The sequence below is a fragment of the Amblyomma mixtum genome, chromosome 2, assembly GCF_055824585.1.
Source record: "Amblyomma mixtum isolate Tamu chromosome 2, ASM5582458v1, whole genome shotgun sequence".
Lineage (NCBI taxonomy): Eukaryota > Metazoa > Arthropoda > Arachnida > Ixodida > Ixodidae > Amblyomma > Amblyomma mixtum.
The window spans coordinates 90,081,330-90,107,759 of record NC_143013.1 but is presented as its reverse complement, the minus strand read 5'-3'; the positions used below and the strand labels follow the sequence as shown (position 1 = coordinate 90,107,759).

Sequence of the window (26,430 nt, the reverse complement as noted above, 5' to 3'; positions counted from 1 at the left end):
AGTGTTTTCGGTCCAAATGATTTCAAGTGGACCATTCTGATTTTCATTATTATTGCTGATTATTAATTTCTCCTGCTATATTGATGTGTTGATACTTTGTAAAATGGTTGTTTGAACCTTGTGTACCAGATCGTACACATGCCTCTTGTTGCAGTGGGAATAAATGGGGACAGCAATTTATTAGGTTCATTTGGATTATGGCTTCGTCTGGTGTTTGATGGGAGACACTTGCTTGTGTTGGGTGTTGCCTTTTGCCGGTCGGTTTTGTAATCTGCAGAAGCAAGGGGATCAGAACGACCACAGCGAAGCTGGTCGAGGTGCCTAGGCGACAACGACGTCAACAGAGCTCCTGGCCTGCGAGTGGGACCTGGTGCTCGTGAAGTTACCTGGACGTGAACTTGGAAGAAGAGCCTGACGAAGATGCGCGCCTGGCATTCGAGCCACGTGGAAGCAGCTCGTCTTCCCGGCGCCTTATCTGATGGCGGGGATGCTTTCATGCCGGGAAACCCGCCCGGATTCCAATTCTGCCGGCCGCTAACTTTCTCCTACGAGCGTCCCTTTTCACAAGCCCTGGTGCTGCGCCGCAAGGCACGCGCCCTAACGCTCCCTTGACAGGCCACGATGCTGCGCCGTACGTCAGCAGAGTCCTAAGGAGAAGCATCTGCAAGCAACACGCCTGGACCTGTCGCAAGAGGCCAGACAGCGAGGCGCCAGTTTTCCTTCTCCCCGGACGCCACCGCGCGCGGCAAAATTTGAAGCGGTTGGCCCGCGCGATCGCTGATTGGTCCTTTCGGACTGCCGTCGAGTGCTGCCTTTGGATTGGCCAGTTCTGAGGGGCCACCGTTCCTCAGGCTATATAAGCCCCAACGGTGCAGCTTGGAAGTGTGTGACGGAGTGACCGAGTGACCGACCCACCGTGAGTCGAGTGCTGCTCACGAGTGGAGTCGGATGGTGTGACGTGCTGGTGTCTCGCTGATCGTCGCTGTGCGAGAACAGTCGCGTTGTGTAGCTCTCGGCCTCCGTGCCGATGTTGAACTATATTATGCCCTGTACATAATGTATAAAGCGTTTTCTTAGTCTCACCGACGCCTGACTCGGAGTCTTCGCTACCGCTAAGAGAGCTGGCAACGCTCAGTCACGAAACGGGTGGCGGGCGCAACGGGACCACCGCTAGGGCACAACAACCTACGGGAATACAAGAGACCGGATTATCATCGTCATTTATGAGCTCAATCACCAAAGCACTCTCCTTTGATGTCTTGACGCTTATGTACTAAACACCTCTCCCTATTCAGTGTGCGGCAATGTGCAGTGAATCCCGCAAGCAATTTCGGTGCGCCGAGACGAAAGGCTTCATTGTCGCCCCAAGGAGCAAATTCACACAGTGGTGACTAAAAAAATCAGAGAAATTTCTAGTTTGGTGCGGCCAAAAAAAGTCAATGGAAGTACAGTCGTGCTTGTTTATTATATACAACTGTAAGTATGGGCTCTTTTTCTGAGGACCAAACTTTCTCCATGTACTTACGCCCCATGATATGGAGAAAGCTGCCCAACCAATGAGCGGGGTGAAGTCCCTTGGTGTCCATTAATTTTTGTCACGTTGCATGCTCCGATTAAAAATGATTACTTTTGATCTTGTGTTTAAAAAGGGCCCTGCGATGAAAACATAGCAAACGGTTTTGTTCTTTGTATTCTTAGCCTAGGACAATGCGATGCCTTAGTGCGCATGGAGACTGACTAAATTGCAACGTATTTTACAAGTCGTTGGCGTCGAGACAAATTTGCAGCAGCGGACATAAGGTGGCAACTATACTGAGTGCTGCCCTTCTGGTTCGTTAGGCGTCTAGTTTCAAAATGTATCTTGAAAGTTCGTTGCATTGAAAAAAAAAAGTGAAAATAAGCATTTCTCTAAGCTACCACTTTCCGAACACCTTCTATTTTTGTGAAACTATCACAGAGGCAAGCCGCCGGACAGTCGAATGGAATGTTTTGTGCCCAATAAAAGTATTGTTTGAAATCAGTCACTGTAATTTCATTGAAGCATTTATTCTGGTACATTAAGCTCTAAAATGAGTATTTCATACGAGTGCTGCATTCAAATGGGCTCCCTTATGTAGTGAAATATACTCATCTGGGCATCATAAATGCTAACTTATAGTAAGAAAAATTGCTTCAAAAATTTCCCGTGATAATTACTTGAAAAGAACAAACACGTACTTCTCAAAAATGTATTATAAATTAATCTCCAAATAATACTTCTATCAACTGCCGTGCTAACTCCTTTGTGAGGTTAACATTTAGTCAAAATAAACTGTTGGCTAGACAGCGGTAACACTTAACTCCTCCTACCAATCTTTGAATACCTCTTCAGAGGAATAGACCAGGTACGCCTTTTCTGAGGCGTATCTGAAACGCCCCTCTAGAAGTGTGCTATTATCCTAAAAAAATTATCTTAAACATGGCACGGTGTGAAGCCGCTCGGCTTGCAGTTGAACACCGCTGCGAAATCCGGCACATTCTGCACAGCGTGGTTGACTTGTAGGCGCCTCGCACGCGACGCATTGGTTCCGCAGTTGGTCAACGCGAACCGCTGGAAGAAGAGGCGGTTGCGTTCTCGGTGCCTGCCATCCTGGCTGGAAGCGGCACCGAAGGCCACGCTGAGTCGCAGCGCAGCGTCGTAGTCCAACTCCTCCTCGCCATCAGCTGCACCTTCCCAGCCCAGCAGCTTTGCGTTGGCTTTGTGGCAGGCCTGAATCTGGAAGTGTGAATTTGGAATTCAAATAATTGCCTTAATTCTAACTTCCTGGAGCACGCAACCCCCCCCCCCCCACACACACACACACCTGCACAAACGCGGGAACGAATATGCACACATAGTAAGGCGTTTCACGTAACTAGAACGAGTTATCAAAACGGGAAATTAGAGTCGTACATGAAAAGGCAATCCTATGTAGCAGCGCTAGCGTTTGCCTGGTATACTAGGTGGAATAGTTATTTTGCGAATGGCTAATCATGAAATGCTGGATGCAAAAGAAAAAAAAACTGGGCAGAAATGCACCGGAACGAGAGTAGCAACTGTTAACAAAGAGCCTTGCCACCGATTGCTTCTTGAAATCCACGCAATATACCGGGTGTTTTACGTAAGATGCTGATCGATATTTAAAAATAGGCTCTCAGGTAGACGATCCCTTTTTGCGCTACAGCTTTGTTAGCGGAGTAGCACCTGAGAGTACATTTCAGGTTTCCTTACTCTAGGGCGGTTAATTATTGCTGAAGAGTTAGCTTTTAACGTTTGCTCTTAGGTTCTTTATTTACGGAGAGGAGTGTAGCCCAGAGTAAGTAATATCCATATGATTCCTGGAATTTCGAAAATGCAGTTACCGGAGGCAGTCTAGCTCACCAATATTTGGCTACTTCGAAAAATTGTATGCACTGCAGGGGTTGCTTTGCCTGCAAGCTTCTCGAAAGGGAATGTATTTTGGCGTGATGTAGGGAAAAGTGTGTGTGTGTGTGTGTGTGTGTGCGTGTGTGTGTGTGTGTGCGTGCGCGCGTGTGTGTGTGTGTGTGCGTGTGTGTGTGCGTGTGCGTGTGCGTGTGAGCACGCGCGTGTGCGTGTGCATCTTGCCAACGACCAACTTGAAAAGCCTGTCCTACGCCCTTTCGAAATCCATCAGCTGCTTTCTTGACTTTCGTTTTAGAGCGAAAAATGATTTGCTTGTCCTTGGAAAAATGAATCCTCGCAGATATAGGGAGGAGGAGGAGGAGAAAAGCATTTATTTGGTAATGTACAGAGAGGTGCTCGGGGAGAGGCCCCTAGTGGGTCTCACCCCTTACAATACTAGTCGGAGTCCCTCATTCCGGGATCCCGTTGGTCGAGACCGCTACACAAGTCCGCCGAACCAGGGCCTGCTGGGCCGATAGTTCCTGGCAGCTGAGTAGGGCCGCCTCCCAGTCCTCTCGGGTAGGGGAAGGGGTGATTGGGGGGAGAGAAGAATTTTTTCTGCATGCCCAAACCATGTGGAAGGTGTCGGCCACCTCCCCACAGAATGAGCAGCGGCCGTCAAAAGAAGGATTAAAGTGCTTGAGAACCGCCGGGCACAGCAGGGTGTTTGTAAAGAGCCTGAGGAGAATTCGTTCGCCAGCTTTACCCAGTCCTTTCATAGGAACTGGGTATCGCCGGTGTTCGGCACGATAGTGCTCAGTAATTTCTTTAAAAGAAAGGAGAGGGCTGTGATCTGGGTTAAGCTCCTCCCAAGGGACGCCTGGTGCCCGGTGAGTGAGTGCGCGGGCTGCCTCATGGGCGGCTTCGTTACCTGGCATGCCTTGGTGGCCGGGGACCCATATGATTGAGCGATGAGTTGGATCGCCGTCGCGAGTACTGCGGTGCAAAATTTGGTGAGCGAGTGGAGTGATCCAACCGAACTCAAAGTTACGACAGGCTCCTCGAGAGTCTGTGAGGATGAATTTAGAGTCGGGATGGGAGGCTGCGAGGGCGAGCGCCACCTCCTCCGCATGCGTTGAGTTGGGCGCTCTGAACGAGAGGCCGTCCACCTGTTTTCCCTCGTGTATGACTGCAGCCGTGTACCATTCCCCCCTGGAGCGGTAGGGGCCTGCAATGTCGACGTAGAAGACGTGTTTCTTTGAGCCATAGTGGCGGTGCAGGGCATTCGCCCGCGCCTGGCGCCGGCCATTATGGTCCTCCTTGTTCATCTTAGTCGGAAGGGGTCGAACGTAGAGGGCGCTTCTCCACAGTTCTGGCACTCGAACCCGTTCCATGGTATGGTGATCATGTCTGATATGTAACCGGTCCAAGAGGCGGCGACCGGACACGGTCTGGGCGAGACGCGTGTATTGGTTAACGAGATGCGCCTCGCGGAGTTCTCGATAGGTGTTCACCACCCCCACCGCGAGAAGTCGCGCGTTGGAAGTGGATATCGGGAGGTCGAGGGCGCTCTTGAAAATTTTGCGGAGTACAATTTCCAAGTGATCTTCGTCATGTTTCCGTAAGCGGAGGTAAGGAGTCGAGTACAGTACTCGACTTGTTACGAAGGCATGCGCGAGCCGCATCGCATCCTTACTTCGCAACCCTCCTCGCTTGTTGGAAACGCGGCGAACCATTCGGCCCACCTGGTCGCCGACTTTGCGGAGTTTGGCAAGAGTTGTGTCTGCCTTACGATGTTGATTAATGAAGAGACCGAGTATTCGTAGCTCCTTCGCTTCACGGATGGGGCCGCTTGCGAGAGAAAGCTGAACGGAGATTTTGCATTTCGGAGAAGATCGAATATGCACAAATTCAGACTTGGACGGGGAGCACTGGAGGCCGCAGTACGTGGCATAGTGGTCAACTATGCTCGCCGCTGCTTGCAGGCATTCCTCCATCTCTTCTATATTTCCCGTAGTGGCCCAGATGGTGATGTCATCGGCGTACAGCGCATGCTGAACACCGCCGACAGCCGCCAGCTGTGCCGGGAGATACATCATAGCAATGTTAAAGAGAAGCGGGGACAACACAGCGCCTTGTGGTGTGCCCCGCGTTCCCATCTCAAACGGGCCGTACTCGGTCTCTTGTATACGTATATAGGCCAAGCGGTCTGTTAAGAAATCTTTGATGTAATTGAATGTACGAGGACCACAGTTAATCTCGCTAAGGTGTTTTAGTATGACGCCGTGTTTAACATTGTCAAACGCACCCTTGAGATCAAGTGCTAGGACTATTTTGTCGTTGTGTGGGTGTTCTATGGGTTCGAGAACCTCGTGATGAAGCTGTAAAAGGATGTCTTGTGCGGACTTACTGGGTCGGAAACCGAACATGGTGTCGGCAAACGAGTTCTTGCTCTCGAGATATTCTGAGAGGCGGTCACGGACCATCGTTTCCATCAGTTTTCCTACACATGAAGTGAGGGAGATGGGCCGGAGGTTGTCTGTGTTTACCGGTTTCCCCGCCTTTGGGATAAAGGTTACCAATGATGTCTTCCAATCCGGTGGCAACGAAGTGTCCCCGGTCCAAATGGCGTTAATATATTCGAGTAGGGTTTCGTATGCCCGATCAGGAAGGTTCGCCAATAATTTGACTGTGACCTTATCCCTCCCGAGCGCCGTCCCCCTGCGCATTTTGGCAAGAGCCGCGCGAAGGTCGTGAAGCTGGAAAAGTTGATCCAGTTCCGGATTATCGCAGCCTGCATACGAATAATCCTGCTCACGCGGGTCTTGATCCTGACTGAGGTATTGTGAGCGCAAGGTGTTCGCTAGCTGCTTCGTGTTTCCTTGAAAGTTGTGTATCGCGCGATTGATGTGTTTCTGTGTTTCCGAGCGTGTTTTTGTGGGGTCTATGAGAGTCCTGAAGAGCCGCCAAGTGTTGCGGCTGGACATATGTCTTGCTGCGCTGTTGCATCGATCTACCCAGTTAGTGTCTGCGAGCTGGGCAGCATACTCGGCAGCTTGCTGGGTGAGGTCAGAGATGCGAGCGCGGAGTTTACGGTTGTGTTTCTGCCGCCACCATCGCTTAGTGAGGCTGCGGCGAGCTTCCCAGAGGTGCATCAGGTGGTTATCCACGTCAGGTGCACGCTCCGTAAGCTGGATATGGTTTTCGTGCAAACGGAGTGTTTGCATGAGTCCTTGTGCCCAAGTGTAGTAGTCCTGTTCCATGAGAGAAGTTACTGGGAGGGCCTGGCGGAAAGCGTTCCAGTCGGGAAGTTTGGCTTGCGCAAGGGGGCGACGTAAGGGCCGAGTGTAGTTGACAGTGTTCAGTATGCAGTGGTCGCTACCGAGGGTGTCCTCGGTGTTGATCCACTCTGCGTGTTGGATGTGTTTCACGAGGGTAAGGTCGGGGCAAGTGTCCCGAGTGACAGAGTTCCCTACACGTGTTGGGTGGACCGGGTCGGTTAGAAGAGTGATGCCCAGCGTAGATATAAGTTCCGCCAACTTACGACCACGCGTCTCTTCCTTGCAATAGCCCCACATGGGACAGGGCGCGTTAAAATCGCCCACTATCATGAGGGGGTCGCGACCCGCGATCCTTAGCGCTGCGCTAAAGATGTTAGAAAAAGTGATGTTTTTGAGTTTCGGGGGGCAGTAGATATTAAGTATGTGTGCGGGGCTATCTGTTCGCCGCAGGGGGAGGACAGAGACCATCACGTACGAATATTCCAAATTTAGATCGAGATCAACCTCCTGCGCTGTGTAACCCTTATGGACTAGGATACAGGTGAACGGGTCTCGTTGAAAAGCGTTATAGCCCGTGAGCTTAACCGCATCTCCGGTTTCTTGCAACGCAAGGACTGCGGCGGGGTGTTCAAGGTTGTCAATGTACGCACTTAAGTGGGCGCGTTTGGTCCTGTTTTTGAAACCCCGACAATTCCATTGCACAAGGGAAAAAACTTGCTGTCTTTGCGGGGGGCGGCGCCCTTTAGGGTGTTGGTTGGGAGGGGACGCAGCCATGTTGATTTGAAGGGAGACTGCCTTGGAGAGCCGGCACACCTTCCGTCACCTGCGGCTGGATCGGTTCCGGCTCTTCCTTGAGTTCGGTTAGATCGATGGGGCGGTTGAATATTGATGGGCGGTTTGCGTCTTTGAGGGGCCCCATTCGGCGTAGAAGCCTGGGGTTTGACTCCAGCCACGTCTTAATATTGGCCGTCACGGTGGCCGTAACCGTGGCCGTGACTGACTTGAACAGGTTTTCTTGAATTTGGCCGAAATTTGACATCTGAGTCGCTAATGCGGCAAAGGCGTTTTCGAGGGCGGTGAAACGCGCGTCAGAGCTAGATGATGTCGGGTCCACCGGCACTTGTTGCATCGGTTCCGGAGCTGCCTGGGCAATAGGCGGGGAGGACCGAGCCGTTTCTAGCGCATGAATTTTGGCCTGGAGTTGAGCATTTTGAGCCCGGAGAGTCTCGAGCTGACGGCGGAGGTCCGCAACCTCAGAGTTAAGGGGGGGGAGGAGGAGGAAGGGTTGGTGGGGAAGAAGGTAGGGGAGTGCGGGGGGACGGAGGAGGCCCGTCTCGGCTGCCTACCTTTGGCTGTGATCTCTTCTTTGGTGTGCCAAGCGGACGGCCCTCGAGAGGCGGAAAATCTCCGTTCTGGAATACGGGTGCGCCTGGACCACGTGACGACTTTTGGCTTGTTGATGGAGGGGACTTGGAGACACGCCCGGGCAACGCGCCCGCTGGTGGCGCTGGTCCGGGTGTGCCTTGCACCAGCTTGTTGCCAGGCGGGGGAACTTTTGGAGTGGTGTCAGCTCCTGGGGGCACTGCACACTGACGCTGCTTTCGTTGACCGGTTGGTTTCCCGGTCGTTGCAGCCTCCGGAATTTCGCTTTGCAGTCTTGCGAGCCCGTAATGTGGCCGCCACCGCAGACGATGCAGGAAGGGGTGCACTCGTGGGTCTCCAAGTTGCCGTCTTCGAGGACTGCGACCGTTTGGCCGCAGTGTCCGCAGCGATTGCGTTGAGGATCCGGGCATAAGTCCACACGGTGGCCGATGGTGCCGCATCGGAAACACGCGGGAATAGTCCGCTTGTATTCGCGTACCAAGGTCACCACACTGTTATAGTGCACGTAACGTGGCACTTTATGCCCCACGAAGGTAAGCAGGGCAATCGTCGACTTCCCCAGCTTGCGGATGAAGGCTATCTCTCCTCCGCGCCACTGGACTTTCGATTTCAGGGTGGTAGAAGTTTCCTGCTCATGGACGGTAATGATCCCCCTGCAGACTTCACCGTTGACTTTGGCGTGACCGACCATCGGGATGGAGCCTTTGGAAGCTTTCAGAGTAAATTCACGAGCGAGCGCGTTCGCCGCATTCACGTCTTGAGTGGTGGCGATAACGATATTCTGGTCCCAGATGGGCCAGATACTTTTGCTTTTGAAGCTGCTCAACCTGTGGGTATGTTAGTAATGTGGGCTTTTGGTAGTGGTACCCTGGTGTTCGGAGCGAATTTTTTTTTGCCTTCTGCTCGGGTGCTACCGGTACTAATCTTGCATTACAATCTCAGCCAAAAATAGGAAAAATTTACCCATTGATCCGGTTTTTAGCACCGTCCCACTTCGATGTTGCGGTTTTGAGGTGTTCACTGATATTTTACAACGAAGCTTCGGGTGTCAGATTTCAGATACATTGAGCAGCGTAAAATGTGTACTCTCTGTCAAACGCTTTAATTCGGTATCTGTAGGGTATTCCGTGTCCTCGATACCCTTCAGTTCGTCGAGTAATGCCGCCTGACGCTCCTCAGGTGTGCGCACACCGTCAAGTACCAAGGCTAGCATGTCACCACCAGGCTTAGTTCGAGCTCTTGGGTTCATTTAAACTTTCCCCGAGAGTAGAACTAACAAGTGAGCCACCGCATGGGCACACAGAACACAAGCTGGTCATCCATATGGTAGTTTTTTCCTCACAGACTCACACCACTCAGCAGGGCTCGACACCACGATGAAACAAGATTCATTACTCTTGACACAAGACGCACACTCCACTTTTTGAAAAACTCTACAAGCTTAATATTGAAAACTACTTCCTGAGATGTACGCGGTTATTTATGTATTGCATGCAGTAGTTCCTGCTCATGTTTTCGAAATCTTATACGCATACGCATGCCTTACCTTTCGAACCCACTCCAGTAGGCGAGATGCGTCAAAATCGTGCATGGTTTTCCTGATCTCTGAGGCCACGTATACTCCCAGCGTGGCAAGGTTGAGGCTGTTCTCGGTGGCGTCCGCGTAGAAGAAATCTTCCATCAGATACATTGGTCCAACCACCGTGTACACGCGCCTGTCACGCACCACGCTGCCCAACGGCGCCAGCGTGCCGAAATGCCCGAAGGGCGACCACAGCGCACTGTCCCTCGTTTGACTGCGCGCATGCAGCACCAGGTTCTGCAGGAAGTTGTCTCGCGTGTATGGCGTGTTGATTTTGGCTGCCTGCGAGTAGGTCTCACTCAAGGGGTCCGCTGCAACGACAATTCATATCGAGTGATGCTCCCGTGAGACATGAGCAAAAGGTAAGTTTGATAGAAATAAGAGAGTACTTACTCATTGACATTCACCCGAGCGCAGCCATAAGACCACTAAGGAAAGCTTGCCGTCCCGGTTAGCGCAATTGGTAGAGCGAATGCTCCGGTGAAGCGATGGTCCCGGGTTCGAGCCCCGGACTAATACGAATTTTTCTTTAACTACGAAGTTTGTGAAAAAGCTGTATAGCATTCCTCTGTAGCCGTATGGATGCGCTGGGGTGATGTCAGTTAGTAATTACTCCCTTATTACAAATCTACTCCACCTTGGGGGATTCCCCTAAACACCTGACCAACACAGTTCCCACTTCGAGTTATTGATCAATTCGCTCTCGCCCTACCATAAGCTTTCCGTCCCGGTTAGCTCATTTGGTATAGCGACTGCTCCGGTGAAGCGGTGGTCCCGGGTTCGAGCCCCGGACCAGGACGAATTTTTCTTGAACTACGAAGTTTCTGAGAAAGCTGTATAGCTTTCCTTTGTAGCCGTATGGCTGCGCTCGGGTGGATGTCAATGAGTAATTACTCCCTTATTACAAATCTACTCCACCTTGGGGGATTCCCCTAAACATTTGACTAAGTTTGATAGCATTAGTGAAAAATTGCCGACGATTACGTTACTTCCTAGCGCGAAATTTGAGCGCAGCCGATAGGTGGCGGTAGGTTTTCGCAGTGGGGAACAGCGGTGGCTATGCGTGTTGGCTTCGGCGCGCGGGAGATGGCGCCAGGAGCGCGCGCAACTTGAGGCGCCCGCTGCCCCGGCTGCGGAGCTGGTTACGAGGGACAACGGCGACGGCAATGCCGCGCGAACGCAGGAACGGTCGCCAAAGAGCTGCGCTCTAAAAAGTAGTCCTCATGGCTGGGTGTCAACATGAAAAGAGCAAAATGCTGAGATAGCGTCTGAGTATCGAGCGTTAGCAATATCGAACGAATAGTGCGTCATTAGCCACCTTCGCTACATTCTATACCAATTTTGGGTAACATCCGGATGTCTACTTTCTTGATACCAAAGTTTCAAGAATGCTTTTCAAAGCTATTACGATAGGCATACTACTTGAGACGGTGAATTCTCTACAGCAGGAACAAAGGAGCACTAATTCCTGCGCCTCAACATTTCAAACGAGACGCTTGTAGCGAAACGATTATTTACTCGGCATTCGAAAAAGACTACTCGCTAAATGCTCTCTGGGTGAAGACTGTTAGGTGAAAGATGTTATTGTAACATATATGTTGGAACAGTTTGAAGCAAAATGGGCGGTTGGTTAAGTATGTCCGGTTTTTCTTACTAGAGCGCTTTTTAAAGCAGCATTCTTAAGCATGGGGATAGCCGAATGCTTGAACGGAAAACTGGAGCACTGAAGAATAGTCAACTGTCGTCATTCAAAAAACACTCCACGAATGACTCTCAAGAGGAAATAAATTTTTTCGACAACAATTCGCTTCTTTGCCAATGGTTACTGAGTTAACTCTCTTCTACTGGGTTTTGTTGCAAATTTAAATTGAGGTACCGTACGTTTACGGCGACATGCAACACGCCAAAACGGAAAGCAACCGCGAGTTACTCGCAAAGTCTCATTAAATTTCCGTGGCCCAATAAATTTCATCTCTTCGTGCACTAAGGTCCGCAGGAGGCTGAAGAATGAGAGCTGTCGGACTGATCTTGCCTGTGGTTTTGGATTTTACGGCGCTTAAGCAGCTATCGCTATCATTTTTCAAACACAGGGTAAATTTCTTGCAGTGTTCAAGATTAAAAATTATAAAAACAAGCAAATAATTTCAGTCCCTTTTTCTACTAACCAAAATACACAGTTATTTTTATTTTATTTGTGTAATCTATGGCCAAGGGGATGTGTTGGGCATGAAAATGCTTGGAATGTTTCTTAGCATCTCAGGTTTAGTGTATGAAAACAAGATTTGTTTCAAAGAGAGGTTTCTGCTGCCCTGAAAGTAAGAAGTTCGCTTTTAGGCGTGTGTGCCAAGTGGAAGAACGAAAATTGGTTACCGGTACGAAAGTTCTTCACTAAAAAGCGCCTTTCTTTTGGGCACTCTCTCACGAAAGATTCACCCTATCGCCGTAAAAATAAAATTCATCAAAAAACACATTTGGTGTTTGCACGACCTCTGCTTTCCAAAAAATTGCTTTTAAGAAGTGCAGCTTGTTGACGTCGTTATACTTTGAAGCCTTCCATTTATTCTTGGATTGACAGCGTAATGTGCCGCCACGGTGGCTCAGTGGTTATGGTGCTCGGCTGCTGACCCGAAAGACGTGGGTTTGATCCCGGCCGCGGCGGTTGAATTTCATTGGAGGAGAAATTCTAGAGGCCCGTGTACTGTGCGATGTCAGTGCACGTTAAATAACCCCAGGTGGTCGAAATTTCCGGAGCCCTCCACTACGGCGTCTTTCATAGCCTCAGTCGCTTTGGGACGTTAAACACCATAAACCAAACCAAACCAGCGTAATGTGAAACGGAGACGGTATTAGGCTTAAGGAGAGACATCATAGGGGAGGAAGGAAATGAGATGGCTCGAAAATAGAGTCGAATACGATGTAAGATTACGGCTCTCTGCGGTTGCATGGGTCCGTTGGGCCGCAGTGCTTTAAGCGTCTTCAGACTACAGAACTCTCAACAGGGATATCCATAGAGCAGCATTAGGTTTAGGTAAGAATACCGATGCGCGAACTGCAAGAACTACGGATGGATCGATTGCGCCAGCCGCAGAAGTGGCAAACTCAACTCGAGACCCTTCAGCCGTTGGCTGCCCAGCTTCTGCACATATGTTTGATTGCATTTCGGCCATTAGACCTCATGACTCTGCCGAAAGTAAGACCGAAAAGTAGGAAGCGTCTTGCGTGATCAAAAGAGGGAATTTCGCTCGAATATTCTCTTTCTTCGGGGAGACGAGTGCATCAGCTTTACTAAATTCAGGGAAGAATGTCATTTACAAAGATTTTTGTTTTTGTTTTGGGGGATTTAAAGTCCCATAGCTACTAACGCTGCATTTATAAAGGAAATATTTGTGATATGAGCCGAGTACGGCAGACAGATTTCATAACCACGACGTCAAAAATGAAATGTGTTGAAGTAATCATCGTTTTGATTAAATTGACATGTGTAACCTAACTGAAACATTGATCTTTTACGCCCACTTTTACGTGCACTGAACGGCCGTCGTGCCTGGAATCTCCCAATAACAAAGTGCTAGTACTGAGGCACAGAGTAGACTGAGCGCCACCAGTTTGTGACAGGTATTGTCCTGAAGCTTTGTACTGTTTGTTTCTTCATGCCTCAAGCCGCCAGCACGCAGCTTGTTCACTTCGTGTGCAGCGCGAGGTGCGACCAGATTTATCTAATGAACGCAGCTATACGCAACTGCTAATGCACAGTTCAAGATGATTGGTACTGCTTTTGGTGCCATCTCTAAGCGGTTCTTAGCTTTTGTCTGAGCGCGGCCTAGATTGGCGGTTATTCTTTTCTTCAACGAGCACCGAGACGTCTGGTGCTATCGTCGCCACAGAGTTCTTCGGTTGCTCAATAAAGAATTCGTATAACCGGCTCTTCTGTCTGCTAGTCCATTCTCCACAGTGTCGTCCCCACCCACGTGTCGCCACCTCGTGACATGTTCTGTCACCACCGCGTCACAATGCGCGATATGCTTGTTACGCATAGACGCATACAAATTTGCGGTGTGTTACATATACTGGGCTTCCAAGGGATATGAGTGGTTGTCGTGAGTTCAAACATATATGACTGTCTAAGTTTTATTGCGAAAGCAATACTACTTGCAATTTCACGCCGTTGCGTGCCGCGGCCGGTGGCCACCATCGTGCCGCGGCCGGTGGCCACCATCGCGCCGCGGCGGTGACCACCATTGACCTTCATTTGACCTTGATTGCATTACATTAGATTAGATTGGATTAGATTAGATTGGATTTTATTGTATTGGACTGGACAGGATTGGATTGGATTGGATTAGATCAGATTACATTGGATTGGATTGGATACGAGTGGATTGGATTGGATTGGAGTGGAATGAATTGGATTGCAATGGATTGCATTGGATTGGATTCAATGAGATTGGATTGGTTTGGATTGCATTGGATTGAATTGGATTGGATTGTATAACCGATGCATCACCACAAGTCTAACCACAAGCACCACCACCAGCTACACTACGAGCTGTACCATGGCGTACGTACGGATATTGCTTTCGCAATTACCGGGCTTAACCAAGCTAAGCCACAGATTTTTTTTCTCCAAACTTCGAGACTGTAAATGCGTCTAAAGTTATTATGCTTTCATAGCGTTATACGACGACGCTTTAGAGCACGTACCGTAAAAGTGGAATGCAGTTGCGTTGAATACCGCTCGAAAATCGTTCGCCACACTGGGTGGTGCCATCCTTATGTACTGGTTCTCGATATAGCTTAAAACGGCCCGCGCCGCGTAAACTGCATACCTGCGAGAGAGCAACAGCCGTTGTTGAAACATAACTCAAACGGAATGCAAAAAAAAAAAACAAGATGACAAAGTTCGGACAAAGTTCATTTCGGGCCAAGATGAAAACGTTGACATAACCAGGATAGTGCTATGGGTAGATAAGATAATACATGTCCTTTTGCTGTTATGGAAGTTGCACTAAGAGATCGACTCTCCAGGCTATCTAAAGTATACAGAGAGCATAGAAACAGTGGCAGGAGAGACAGCGAAAGCGCAGTGTTCGTCTGCTCTTTCTTGCGCCTGTCTTTGTGAGTGCTGTTCGCCCTAAGTACACATAGAGAGGAAAAACGCGTGCAAATGTCGCACAGTAACTGCCAGCCAAATAATGAGGTTCAAAAACATGTATAAAGATTGTTTAATCTCTCGCGATCATTCGAGTTAATGAAAATTGCTGAGAAAGGCATTCCACTGCACTTTACAAGCCTAACGTCGCAAAAAAACTGGAGTAAAGATGGGCTCCACTTCCTACAATAACTGATGGGCACGTTGGTCAGACATGATTTCTTGTGAAACCGCGCAACGGCACAAGGCCAGAGGAAAGGAAGGGACTGTGTATCGCTGTGATCGCAGCGCTGTGTATCGTCCCTTCCTTTCCTCTGGTCTTGTGCCGTTGCGCTCTATCACAAAGACTTCACTTCCTGCACTTATGCCCTTTCGCGGCTCTCCCCTTCCGCCTTGTCTTATACTCGGGAGGAAGAAAAAAAATAGCTGCGGTTCAACTACTGCTGAACGTCGTTAGAGAGCGAAAGCTATGGCGTATCGGGCAACTATAAGCAGCATGGCGACTGCAACGTTGAGTGCGTTCCAGACACTGGATAGACGTTGCACCCACCCTGCCACCCTGGCAGGTGGCAGCTTGGTTGATCGCGAGAGTTTGCTCACACAATGAACGCTGCGACCTATTGCAGCAGATAATGTTTACTACATTCCAATCGGACCACGGCTTTGTGCTGCGTAGAAGACGACGGTGAACAGGCAGTGCCGCGGTATGGAGCAGATGGCAGTTGAGGAAGACGACACCCTCCAATGCACAGCGCAAGAGTGTGGCGCAGCTTAACACGAGGCGTGTTGGCTGCGGCGATAGCCTAGAGGCCTCGCTGAGCGGACCTTAAAGGAGACCTGTTCGCGCAGCCGCGGGTTCGACTCCCAGTTATTCACATTGATTCAATTTATTTTTCCCTTTTTCATGGCTTGACCTCTAACTCAGCTGAAGGCCAAAACTAGGCACACGGCGATCGAAGCACGAGGTCCCGTATAGAAGCTTTCGCTTCAAAAGGTATGCCCATGCCGTGGACCTGAGTGGGGCGCTCAGAACAGACAAAAAAGGCTACAAATTATGACATGTTAGGAAACTACTGGTCGCTTACTAGAAACTGCAGCTTCGTCTGCGCACCGTTAGGTCAACGATGTATGTACAGTCTTTGTCAAAAGTTTAGAGCCCAGGGTGTTTGCTTCTAAGCCTCGCAGTGGGACTCCTGTAATATTCATGGTAGTCCTACCCATTGGAGGAGGCAGGACCAGAAATCTTCTTACCTTCAGCAAATTTGGAGCGCTGGAGATGCATTACGAACCAGACAGTGTGGCTCAGAAGCAAACCCCCTGGGCTCCAAACTTTTGACAAAGGCTGTACATTCTCCGATTAGCCAGTCACATCGTTCAGCTTCACTTCAACGACTGACGATGACTTCTACAACGGCAGCGATGATAATGATGATACTTTTGCAAAGATTGGTGATGTTCTCATAAGACAGGGCGTTGAAGCTATCTTCGACGGGTTTAACGAATTACGCGTGTGCGATTCGAATATTACGCTCCTGCGGTTAAAGAAGCCACGGAGCTAATTATGGAACGCAAATGCTATGGAAAGGAAATCCCAGAACTTCGAATAGACTTCATGAGAATCATACTTGCACATTTCACGGAAAGTGTTCTTTACCGCTCTGCTTAGACGTGAATTTTTGTCCATGTAAGTGTGCATCAGGGCCTACCGATTTTCACACTTGTCTATATAGGTGCGTGATGTGTCTACCCATCCTGCATTCTTTTTTTAATATCCTCCCAGTAAATGACTTCGTTATGCCCGGTGAGTATTTCGTGCACTTGCATCAACAGCTGTCTAATTACGTCTTGTGCTCCGCGCCAATTATTTTATTCTTCTAGCAGAGGAGTTTCCCCTAAGCCCCGTAGCCGTTGTCTGTTCGGTCCCTCTGTGATCTTGTAGAGTTGTGTGCCTAGGTGCCACCCGTGCGGGTAGCAGGAGGGACACCTAGGTCACGTGACCTTGAGACGTCATCACAACCTCTCCAACGGATTGGGAGCAAACTGACCGCCGTGGCAGATGGAAGTTGATTTAATTATTAATATGATTAATCGAGAGGGGATGTTCGGGAAGAGCAAGCTTCTCAGTAGCCTCGCTGCCACACTCAGGGGAGTGGCGCCTTGCTTAACCGCTACATCTGCACACCTGCACCTTTGCGTCAGGAGTGATATCAAGACTTGCAGTGATCTGTGAATGCAAAGAAAAGAATGAACAATTCAGGATGTAGGGGCAATAAACCATTAAAGTTATTCCTCCATGACCTTAAGGCGGAGCCTGAGTGTTCCCGCCACTTATTGGGCACTAACCCGAAGAGCACATAGTACAGTTCAGTTTTGTCGATCATTGTCTCATGCCTGCTCGACCTTGTAAACTAGGCTTCAACTCGAACCCAAGACCGAAGTGAGAACCCAAGTGCTAGCGCACGTAATTCGAATTTGGCCTAGGCACGCTAAATCGTCAGTCAATTTAATTTTTGGTTTCTCATTCTTTACGATTCGTCGATTTTTCATTCTTGACATCCTCATTCGACTTCTTCCTAAAATACGGTGGTGGAAACTCGGCAAGCAGTACATGACCTAGGTTTTTCTCGTATCCCTTATGTCGTTCAAAGCATCAAATTAAAAAAAAAATGACACCTGATCTCGGCAATTAGGCCAAATGCGGATATGTGCGCTATCATGGCGTAAATTGTCGGTTGGAGCTGCCATCTACTATGCGATACCACGGTATCACCAAATTACCACCCCAACTTCTTCCGTTCAGCTACTGTGCGAGCATCATTCGAATCACGTTCTCCTCCTAACCTAACCGCTGCTGCTCATTCCGCTTAGCTCGGTGCGCTTAGGGGCGGTGCCACCTAATTAGCGATCAAGGTTATCACCGGCTACACCTTGGCAAGTAAGACACCGGGTGGGCAGGTGAACAGTGGCGCAGTGGCACAAGGCAGGTGCTATGGCAGGTGTTGCCAACGGTGGTGGGACTTGGGTTGCGACCCACGTTGCCCTTCCCGAGCAGCCTCTCACCGTATCCCCCCCCGCCACCGGATAAGGGGCGGTGTAGTTTCGGCTACTAGGCTTTGTTTCGGTGCAATGCCAGCAGTGGGGATGGGATAGCCGGGACCCATCCTCTGGGGATGCAAACCCCCAATGGGAGTGGCAGCGACTCCCAGACGACTGTGAGGGCCAGTCGTGCACGTGAGGTCCGATGCCTGAGCGGAGGCAGGCCTGGGTTTATACTCAGGTTGGACCCACGAAATCCGGCCCGGAAGGCATGTCAAAACGCCAAAAGGTTTTCAAATACATGCTACCTTCCTCTGCGCGCGGGGGCGTGCAAGTCTGGCTACCGACGCGTCGGTTTCTGGTTACGGAGAAACCAGGTCCGCGCGGGGGTTCGTAGTGGCCAGGCTCTGAGGACCGCCGCCTCGGGGAAGCGGCCTTACGGCCGGCCGCAGGCTTAACCGCCTGCGGGATGCCGGGGGATGAGGGCTTAGTACAGCCTCGTAAGAGTCTGGCGAAAACCGAAGATGTGTGGAGTACCGGTGGAGTAGGCCCGGGTCATCTCATCCTAAGCCACGTTCTTGGTTAGTGGCCCGGTCGCCCAGCCTTGAACACTCTCTCCTCAGTAGGAGAAGAGTAAGCTAGGAGAGGAAATAAGTGCATGGATGGTTGGAGGAAGCACAGATGGGTCCCCCTGGAGCGACCAGTTCTGAGGCCGCGAGGCCGTTGACGTTCTGGACCTCCACTGGCCGGGACTATCACACATACTTCCGGTGTCCGAAAAACCGCGAAAAACCTTCGACGGCTAGTAGCCGGCAGGTGGGAAAAGCCCTCTAGTGAGCAAGAGGAGCCCCAGGTAGCTACTGACCCCGTGTTAGGTTTTCCTGTCTCCGACGGTCGGAGCCCGTTGCGTATGGTGGGTGGTCGGGCATCCCGTGAGTGGGGCCGCACCATTGGGCAATCTCGATGCTCTCCCTGTCCTGGCCAGGCGGGCCAGTAATGGAGTCGAGATAATTGAAGGATCAGAGCAAAAAACTCGCTGTCCCCATTCCCTTCCCACGTCCCACTTCCCTTTCCGCTACTTCCCAGGGGAGGTCAGGGGAGCCTCCCCGGGCCCGCTGTCTCGGCTGTGGGTCGCTAATGTAGCATTTCCCTATTATTTTATTTTTCCACCCACGGGTGGTTAAATTACAACTTGCCTACGGGCCTCCTCTTTTATTTTTCAATTGGGTTAAGCCTGTTGTGTGTAAGCGGTGCAGGCAGGGGTCTATTATTTTTATTTCCTTTTGGTTGCCCCAACCTATTCAATGTTACATTGGCTGCATGTCGCCTGACACGGTGGGAAAGTGAGCAGCACCCAAATGCAGGGGATGACCACCATAAGTGTTAGCGCACTAAAAAAAGTCTTAGGCAATCGTTGGTGGGTCGTGTGAATGCGTTAGCTTTTTCTGTTCCCGCTGATTCAGTTCTAGCTTCGCCTAAAGAGCATGAGGCGATGGCTTTAATAGGTTAATGCCCCAATATTCGGAATTTGTCTTTGCCTACTTTACATTCATAGATCGCTGGGAGTCCTTCGAACACTCCCGGTGCAGAAATGCAGCGGAGAATCATTGCGCCACTGCCCCGGCAGGTGCATGTTTTTAACAATGTCACCGCAGGCGTTTGTGCGACCCAGGTTGCTCTTACCGAGCAACGTCTCTCAATCAATCATTATTTCAACTGCCGCGTGACAAAGTGGACAGTTTGCTCACAATCTGGTAGGCAGGGTGCCTTCCACGGTGGGCGGATTGTGATGACGTCACAAGGTTCGCACCACGCCACGCGCGCCGGCGGTCAGCATTTCCGCTTGTGCAAACAAAGTTGGAGTGTCGATATACCATAAGGGTGACCAGACTCGAACGCCAACTATATTCACACGATGGAGGCTTACCTCTTTCAAGCTGTGCATAAATGCGGACAAGGCGCGGTGGTGGTCTTACAATGCTTCAAAAGTGTCCCAAGAAATCCCAAGACTACGGGACCCCCTTCTGTATAAATTTGTCCACCATTTTCTTTTTCATTAAAATAAACCTATTCTGAAAGTGGTTCTGAAGTTGGAGCCCCACCTGGACTGCAGGGACTGGGCAGCCCAGTGAATGAAGCCGCTGCCGTAGTGGTCGAGCACAGCTTGCAGGCAGCGACTGCTGGTGTTTTCGTGCGACGGATCCGGCTGCTGACGCTGGAATTCGTAGCCGAGCATTTCGGACGCTGCCACCATGTAGCTGTAGACGGCTGCTACGCTGGGCGACTCACCGGCGAGTGCGTAGTACATTTTGTTGAGGAGTTCCATGCCACGGACCAGGATGGTTCCCTCCATTACTTTGAGCTCCGCACCTTGCGAGTGGCTCATGGCTTGCTTGTACAAAAGGTCCAGCTGCGGGAAAAAAGCATTTGAGCGAGGTGGTCAGTTCATGATCTCGAGGACTGAGTACTAGAGCAAGCAAATGACGAGTTAAACACGAGCAGTGAAGCGCTTCACGTGTAGTCAGGTGAGTTCGGTTTGTTTCTTCACGATTGCGCTGGCAATAGTATGGTTCGAGTTGTTATTCGCCGCGCCAGCTGCCAATAATATGCTCCCTTGCTTAATTACAGCCTCCTCATTAAGAGATATTTCAGCCGGAATGCGCGGAAATTTAGGAAGTATCAAAAAGAAAGGTTAAAGTTGTGCCAGCGGACTGTGTTTAACAATTCTTCCGAGAGAAATTGCATTTCATGCCCATTACAGTCACGTTATGCACAGAACCGAGATATAACCGTTCTTTTACTGTTGTTTGTTTACTGCCTGTTTACCCTTGTTTTCTTGTTTTTAGCAGTTGAGCAGCTTCAACCTTATTCTTATATGAGCAGGGCACATGCCTTTCACTTTGCCTTATCATGCTGTGCACCTTGAACCTGTTTGTGTTGTTTGTTATGGGGATACAATATATATTTTCGTGTCTTTCCGGATTGAAAATGGCAAATGACTGTCAACGCTTTTATTTTGCATTTATCTGTTCGTCCAGTCTTCGCGCTGTTACTGACACGATCATGAATACAGGTCCGGTCAAGGCACTTGCTGTTCGTTTCCATGTCCAGGTGGATTGCTTTGAAGGGCACTGGCAGTCGGCAAACGCCGGAGAAGCGTATTGGCTAGCTTGCACGGTATTTTAATGCAGAAGGCCAGGTCACTCGGACATAGTGCTGTCGCTTAGCAACAACAGAAAAAAACAGCTCATATCAAATTACAAGTGCAGCACCCAGTTAACTACATCCCCTGATATCCTGGCAATTTTACGGAAATTGACACCACGCTGCGGCAGCGCCGTGAAATATAGTCTAAGCAGGATCGGAGCGGTTGGTACCATGGAGTTTGCTCCGTTGTGTAAGTGGTTCGTCGGCACATTCAGACAATTTTCTTAGAGCTTCGCTGTAAAACTGTAACTTAGGGGAGCTGTTACGTGCATGCTCGCACGATAACTGGGTAAGAGCCGGTAAGAGCAACCATAAATTTTCGGGTGCCAGGAATACACATAGAGCTTTGCAATAAAAAGTTTGAGTGATGTACTGGAGCACCTGCGGAACAATGACAGCGCTGTTTTGTCGAGAACCGAGTCTAGATTTATAAAGAGACTGTTAATCCGCATTTCAAAGGCCAGTGTAAATTGCGAGATACTATTTGTTAATACCGACGTGCACACATATTTAACGGTAACATTTGTGCACACCTGCGGAAAGGATACAGAGGCGGGGCTCTCCGCACGAAAATCACACAGACCCGTGTCTCGGTGGGCCGTGAATGCCGCAACATCAGCACACGTGGCTCTTTCGACCCGGCTATTTAGAACCTATCGACTGTCCCCAGGAGCCGCGCAAGGAGGTCGAGTACCCGTCGGACCCCTCTAGACAAGTGTGATCGACTATCTTCATCTTTGCACAAAGCACATCAAAGCGATGCAGAGGAAAGCGCTTATATTAGCCAAATTTGCGCCACAGTACGTAATCTACAACATTACCCAGAATATGAGCTAATTTTAAGGAGCAGAGGGAAGGGGAGTGGGTACCCTTCCCTGCAAACTGGAAAAAATTTGCGCAGAACACGAGGACTCGTCCTCCAGTTCTGAGCCCAACTTTCTGCTCTCCCTTCCCTGCAACGCGCCCACTCTGTTATTGAACAGAAAACGCTGTTTATACAGGCATACTGTTGCCAAAAGATTCTGTAGAAAGGATCGCGGGGCATAGGCCGAAAGGGAGAAGAAGTTGTAATGAAATGAGTCGGGGCAGGGTGAGCTAGGAAACAAGCACACTGTTGCATGCGTTGCGACTCCAGGCCTTGTTTGCTTTTAAATATATTACTTGAATACCTTAAGGGCTCCCTGAAAAGGCAATAAATGAAGGATAGCTATAAAAAAGATCACCAGTTCATACTTATAGCACACTCGACAACGCAAAGGGAAGCCAAAAGTGAACCAGAAATAACAGATTTACCGCGTCAAGGGGAGATTTCGTAATTCATCTACAATGAAGTAAAGAAAGTGTCTAATGGTTGTATTACCAGATATCAACGTGTGAAACGGTAAATGACTGAGCAATGTTAAATTTAAGCTAATATAGGACGGCAGGCGCGCTGATTTGGCGAGACTCAACCTCTGGGCTGTTGTTCTTGAATTTCGAAGCAAAGAAAGGGGTTGCACGGTCGAACTGTTTCCGATAGCCCTCCATGTGGGCGTCCAGAGCCACCAACTGCGCCTCGGAGTAGTTGAACGTGGGCTTGAGCTTGCGGCAGATGTAGGAAACGGCCTCGGTCACCGTCACGTCAAAAGGCGCGAGCGATGCGGCCAGCGTAGTGCCGACGTCTATCTGTAGTATGGCGTTTCGCGTGGTCACGTTCACGAACGACGGAAGGCCCGTGTGCATACACAGTTTGATGACGAAATCGACCTGTGCAAGGAGGACGTCGTGTGTTAGCAAGAAATTAATTATTAGATACGCTTACTAAAGTGAATATCAGCGCCGAATAAAACACAAAGAAGAGAAGTGAAGCCTAGGCTGCACAATTGGAAGATAATACATGAGGATGGCAAAGTACTACGGCGGTTTATTTTGGCATCAGAGGCGTATAGATACCTGTTTGGAAGTTTAGGAAAGAACGCCTGTATTTTCCCCGCAGGCGAAATTGTGTTTGATTTTATGTGCTCGCGTTTCAGTTGTTTTGTTAACTTATTCATTTAACGCTGATGATACACTCTGTTCTCTCTTATTCTCGACTAACGTAGATTTCACTGGTTCAGCTTAGATCTTTGTTCCGCATATTGTATTTGCAACTACATCCGTTTAGAGATCGGTCAGGTTGTTTTATGAGGAATACAAGGTTCTTTAGCTTCAGTTTTACCAGGATTAAGTGGAACGTGTTTGTTTAGTGTGGAACAACCACCTTTTCATTTCTTTCCGGTTACACGTGCCATCATCAGCCAGAAGTTTTGGTCACTGAAGAAGCTACTGGCCAGCCGGAGGAAAGCCGGAATGATTAAGCGTGTCACTAATTCAGTGTAAGATGGTTAAGCATGCCGTCCTTTGTTCTACTTATGATATCCGTCTGCCAACACCTGCCAGCTTCTTCGATCACAGACAAGAACCTCGACAAAACATCGATTCAAAATATGTTTCAAACTAGGTCGTATGGGAAGCATTGCCTTATTCAGACGACATGACCTCTCACACAGTACGGAAGAGCTGTTGCGCATTACACTTTCAGCTAAATATAATTCTCCTCCAGACACCACTCTTTTGATAGCCATCATTTGGGCTTGAGACTACCGTCAAAAACATGTGGCTTTCCTCCTTGGCACGCCAGATCGTGAACACTACCTAATGCGAGAAGAAAGGCATACATGAAAGACACGTGGAAGCGCGGGCATGAAAATATTTAAAGCCAGAAAACAAAGTGGCATCTGGAGTCGAGCCCACTCATAACAAACCTGATGGTCAAGCGGGTCTGTTTGTTATATCAAATCTTCGTAGTAAGTCGATCCCCCTTAAAGTTACAAAGTACGTATACGTGGTATGTGGCCTTTTTTTTGTGAAAACTGCATTCTGCGCGGCTACTTGAAAGCGGAAACTACCGCTGCGCTTACTAGGGTCTCCAGGGCGGTCATGATCTCCTTGCCGAGACCCTTGCTGCGAAAAGTCTCTCTTTAGGGACGGAATATAACTAATCGTTGGTCAAGCATCCACGGCAGGTGTCGGCAGGTCGGCCGGATTAATCAGATTCCTTTGTTGTTGGGGAGTGGTTGTAAAGTCAACCCACTTGCATAGAGGCCTCGGACGACGCGCTCTATTGTGGATTTATGACAATCGGGGATGCTTGGTGGGCTCGGTACCGCTTTGAAAAAAGTGGTGATTTAAACATCGTACATGGGATTGTGCATGCGGGATAATATCATAAACGGAGCCCTAGGCCACTCGAAAATTATAGAAGCGTACTCCCCGGTACTTCTGCGTCCCCTTCGGATGCCTTGACCAGTTTGGGCACATGCTGGCAAGGACCGACATTGTAGGTGATAGGCGAGTGCTTGACCGGCTGTTACCGACAGCTTTAAGGCCGCCTTTTTTGTTTTGTTTTTTTTTCGCGGGGCAGTGTCGGAGGGCCTGTGAGACGCCTCTTGATCTCCGTGCTTGCTGGGATTGCGAGTTTTCCAACTTCTAGAGCAAATTTACGACGCCTGCTCGTTCACTGTAACACATTTTTACGACAAGAGATGTTCGCCGTATCTGAGACGAATTGCCATGGTCGTAAAGCATATTTTGACGATAACACCGCAAAAGTTTGTAATAGAAGAGCGTGAGTTTGTATCTGCCGTCGCAATAAGTGGGATCGGCTGTATAGCCAAACTATGAGAGCAGAAATAAGCGCGATCACAAGAATAATAAAATAATTATCCTCGTTACCAAATTAAGGTGAACAATTGGGAGAGGTGGCGCGAATTCATCTTAGAAAGTTTTACGAGGTTACCAACCCTCCATGTGGCTCATACATACGTTGGGCTGCAGTATGTGCAGATAAAGAAAATATGCGATGTTACATTGAACAAAACAACTGAATTTCCGAAAATCCTCTGCAACGTCCACATTTTCACTTCTGTACCAAGGTAAGCTATAAAAATTTAGTTAATGCACTTCTTTGCGCTAACAAAAGAAGTGCATTTAAAAATAAGATTACTTTTTGAAAACGATTGTGTAACCCCGCTACAGACGATCCTTCGCACAGCGCGTTTTTTTTTCTTTAAACCTTATTATTTTTTTCTTTATACCTCCGAGCAACCCACAAAAATGTCCTCATTAGGAGACTCTGCTAAACTACGTATCCTGTAGAAAATTCGTAGCCAACTGCACTTTATTATACACTCACATGGGAGGAAAAAGGGAATCACGTGTCCTCTACTTCTCTTCCTTTTTACTCATTTCTGTTTGGAGTATGGTCCCCACGACACATAGAAACGCATTTCAACTGCTATGCGGCTGCTGCAAGGTAAAGTATTAGTTCTTAAAATAAACTAACCAAGGCTTCGAGAGAGTCGACGTGTTCCCAGAATCCAAACTCTAGGTTCAGTTGCGTGAGAGTGTCGGAGAAGAACGAAGAGTTGGAGCCAATCATGAAGGCGTAGCAGCTCTGGTAGAAGTTACGAATGCTCTGGCTGGTCCAGCGCAGCGCGCCATCCTCCTCTCCTTCCATCAGTCGAAAGAGACGGTTGGAGTAGTTCCGGTACAGCTCGTTCACGTAGTCCGTGGCGCGGGCCTCCGAGTCCAGTGGCGTCCAGCGACCACACGCGTACTCGTAGAAGTCGGAGCACGGGTCAGCCGACTGCAGCAGTCACACGGTAACAAAAAAATCCGAAACGTGAGTTAACTGGAACGAATTCGCCTGCTAATGAAGGACCGGTAAAATGCAGCCTATCATTGCAAAAACTCGCAGAATCATGGAACAATGATGCCGGAAGTTCCGATCAGAACTACGTGAGTGAAAAAATTAGAGAGAAAGTTTAATACAGGCTGAAGAGAATGACGGGATAGCGTCAGTAGCGATAGCGAGTAATGCCTGTGTAGGTTTAGTTTGGTTTATGGGGTTTAACGTCCAAAGCGAATGAGGCTATGAGAGAGGCCGTAGTGGAGGGCTCCGGAAGTGTCGACCACCTGGGGTTCTTTAACGTGCACTGACATCGCACAGTACACGGGCCTCGAATTTCTCCTCCAAAGAAATTCAACCGCCGCGGCCGGGATCGAACCCGCGTCTTTCGGGCCAGCAGCCGAGCACCATAGCCACTGAGCCACCGCGGCGGCTAATGCCTGTACGTGCGGAATTAGCCATTCTTTTCTTTAGATTCATAGATCGCTGGGAGTAATGGAGGAAGGAAAGAACTCAGGAGAGTAAGTTACGTCACATTTTTTGAAGCCGCTACCCTTGCTGCCCTCCCTGCTTAGCCGCCGACTCGGCGAGCTTGCGCATGCGCAGCAGGCATTGTAGCAGACGACACCGCTGCGCTCCGCGTTACTTTTGGCTGCGCCGTCGGCCAAAGTCTCCCAGAAATCCTTGCGGAAGCGCGTCACT

General features: G+C 49.4%; 2 protein-coding genes across 2 annotated transcripts in view; both read right to left on the bottom strand.

Annotated features, from left to right (window-relative positions):
- Positions 1-2,078: 2,078 nt before the first annotated feature.
- On the bottom strand, positions 2,079-9,856 carry LOC149360103 (uncharacterized). The gene is made up of 2 exons (XM_089569194.1): positions 9,593-9,856; positions 2,079-2,755 (listed from the first exon to the last, which is right to left on the bottom strand). Exons 1-2 carry the CDS (start codon positions 9,734-9,736, stop codon positions 2,453-2,455), a joined length of 447 nt encoding a protein of 148 aa, XP_089425320.1. The 5' UTR covers positions 9,737-9,856; the 3' UTR covers positions 2,079-2,452.
- Positions 9,793-26,430, bottom strand: part of LOC149360102 (uncharacterized) — a 28,612-nt gene continuing 11,974 nt past the window's right edge. Inside the window, exons 4-7 of the mRNA XM_089567786.1 lie at positions 25,384-25,686; positions 22,473-22,766; positions 19,916-20,223; positions 9,793-9,939 (exon numbers count right to left, since the gene is read on the bottom strand). Of these exons, the coding sequence (XP_089423912.1) occupies positions 9,924-9,939; positions 19,916-20,223; positions 22,473-22,766; positions 25,384-25,686 (921 nt within the window). The 3' untranslated portion in view covers positions 9,793-9,923. The remainder of the gene's footprint in view (positions 9,940-19,915; positions 20,224-22,472; positions 22,767-25,383; positions 25,687-26,430) is intronic.